Raw genomic sequence first — 2,196 nt, forward strand, 5'->3', positions numbered from 1 at the left:
GATGTTCAGGAACCGCCATGCTGTGCCCGACGAGAGGGGCCCCACCGACCTGGAACAATTTTAAATCCACCCAGGTTCCAGCCAGTGTCTTAGTTGGAAGAGGGTGGGGAGACGGGGAGTGGGGAGCGCGTGTGCAGTGCAGTCGCCCTGTGCTGCTGTGGCTGTCAGTCACGTTGTGTTCACAGTACATGCAGCACTGACACAAACTCAGCCAGCTACAGCTCCGTGGCTGCTTTAGACATGAAAGTAAGTTTACAAAAGAATCTCCCTTTTGGTATGATAATGTCTTGATTTTGACCAATTTTTTTTATAATTCAATAGGTTAAACTGGCTGAGGGAGTCATGTGCGAGGGCTTCGCTAACAAAACACAGCGAGCCCCACCTCAAGCCCTTCCCCAAACGTTTTAGGGGCGTTGCTGTGTGTAAGTTCTTTCTCTCTCTTCTGCGCTGGATCTTCAACAACCATGGTAACAGGAAAAATAGATTTTGTCAAAACCGGTCCTCACTAACTGTGCATCGTACTTTGCAGTACTTTATGGGGACTTCCTCGCCCGGGAGAAGGGAGAGAGGCCCAGCCAGAGGGAGGCAAAGAAAGTTCTTAGGGATAAGAGGCCGATGGTGGAGAAGGACAGTGGCTGTGGCTGTGCTAATGACAGGGAAGCATCACAATTGGATCTGCTGAAGGGCCAGTGTGGCGTTGTCTATGGCAGTGGCATTCTAGTGACAGGAACCACTCTTAGCATGGCACCACATTTTGGACTGTACGCTGTTGCTGCTACATCCCTACTGAGATACCTCCCTGCAAAGTTCGACGGGGTAACTGCGCCCATGCTGTACTTTGGAAGCACATACAGCTTCTTTCCTGCACATGTAGAGGACAGCTCATTGTTCTCGGTGAATTACCTTCACTACGGTCAGCCAAAGGTTTGGTGAGCTGATGTTGCCACCAGGCACTGCCACCCTCAGTGTATTTTGCAACTGATAAACCGTCTCTTTATTGCAGGTTCGTTGTGCAGCCGTCAGCTGTGAGGACCCTGAGCTATGCCCTAGGCTACGAGGCACGAGTAGTGGGCACATTCCACGGATAATGCAAGAATGTGTTGGGACACAAGTATTTCATGCTGCATCCGGAATACCTCACTGCCAGAAACATCCCATTCACCACTGTGAGTGCTGCAGCATAGGGGTGCGAGTGATTACCTTATATAGGCACACACTGACTGCCTGTTGTTGACTCACACCAGGTTATACAGAGGGCTGGCGAGGCAGTTGTTGTGACTCCAAATGCTGTGCATTTCGGATTCAACTCGGGGCACAACTGTGCAGAGGCCATCAACTTTGCAATAGAGTCATGGATTCCCTACGGGATAGTGGCTGAGATATGCAACTGCTTGTGAGTACAGCATAATTATGCCGCATTTGGAACTGATAAGTCCATAGCCATGCCTGTACCAACATTGTCTGTTCTGCCAGGGGCCAGGATGTTCACATGGATCTCGGAAGAGTTATCCAGCTGTCAAGACCAGACCTGCTCCGATCGTACATTGAGGGCAGGATGCCTTACGTCAAGGATGACAGAGACTTTTATGACTGCATCGTGAGGACAGGACAACGCCCTTGTGCTGATGAGGGTGATAACCAGGCTAGCTATGGTGACCAGGAGCAGTTACACCAGGTACGGATGTCACTTCATACATGAAGGGGGAGAAGGTGTAATATTGAGTTGTACCCTTTGTACGTGTGGATTTTCTCCTAGAAGTTGAGTCAGTTAATTTGGTGTAGTGATGTTAACCGTTCTGAGGCACAGTATTATAGATTTGGGGATAAGTGACGTGATTCCTCTCATCCGCTTCTTAAGATTATATTTATGTGTGTGCGATGTGATTATGTGTTATACATCTGTTCTGTATATAATATATGTTATCATTCCTTGCAGGACGATGGAAGCATTGATGACGCCTACCCTGAGGTACAGCAGCCAAGCAGTGAGAAACCAGATCGCAGATGCCCACAATTTGGGTGCAATTACTTCACGACCAGACGTTCGAAGATGGCCAGGCACATCAATGCAGTGCACAACAGTGACCAGGGCCTTCTTACGAAGGGGAGCCAATTGTTTGGTCCAGAGAGGGTGCCCAAGGGAGAAAGCCAGAAGTGTCCTGAGTGCAGCAAGGGCATCATCAGTGGATCTTCAAA

At 49.2% G+C, this 2,196-nt stretch overlaps 1 protein-coding gene across 1 annotated transcript; it reads left to right on the forward strand.

Annotated features, from left to right (window-relative positions):
• The first annotated feature begins 449 nt into the window (after positions 1 to 449).
• LOC117646562 (lysine-specific demethylase 4D-like) lies at positions 450 to 1,599 on the forward strand. Its single transcript, XM_034387602.1, has 3 exons — positions 450 to 924; positions 1,004 to 1,111; positions 1,245 to 1,599. Exons 1-3 carry the CDS (start codon positions 616 to 618, stop codon positions 1,395 to 1,397), a joined length of 570 nt encoding a protein of 189 aa, XP_034243493.1. The 5' UTR covers positions 450 to 615; the 3' UTR covers positions 1,398 to 1,599.
• The last annotated feature ends 597 nt before the right edge of the window (positions 1,600 to 2,196 follow it).

The sequence above is a fragment of the Thrips palmi genome, unplaced genomic scaffold (assembly GCF_012932325.1).
Source record: "Thrips palmi isolate BJ-2018 unplaced genomic scaffold, TpBJ-2018v1 HiC_scaffold_19, whole genome shotgun sequence".
Lineage (NCBI taxonomy): Eukaryota > Metazoa > Arthropoda > Insecta > Thysanoptera > Thripidae > Thrips > Thrips palmi.

Bases quoted from the DNA above. Each gene is read 5' to 3' on its own strand.
- LOC117646562 (XM_034387602.1), top strand. From the start codon at position 616: ATGGTGGAGAAGGACAGTGGCTGTGGCTGTGCTAATGACAGGGAAGCA. The intron at 925-1,003 runs GTTTGGTGAGCT...TCTTTATTGCAG, and splicing joins TTCACTACGGTCAGCCAAAG to GTTCGTTGTGCAGCCGTCAG. The intron at 1,112-1,244 runs GTATTTCATGCT...GACTCACACCAG, and splicing joins AAGAATGTGTTGGGACACAA to GTTATACAGAGGGCTGGCGA.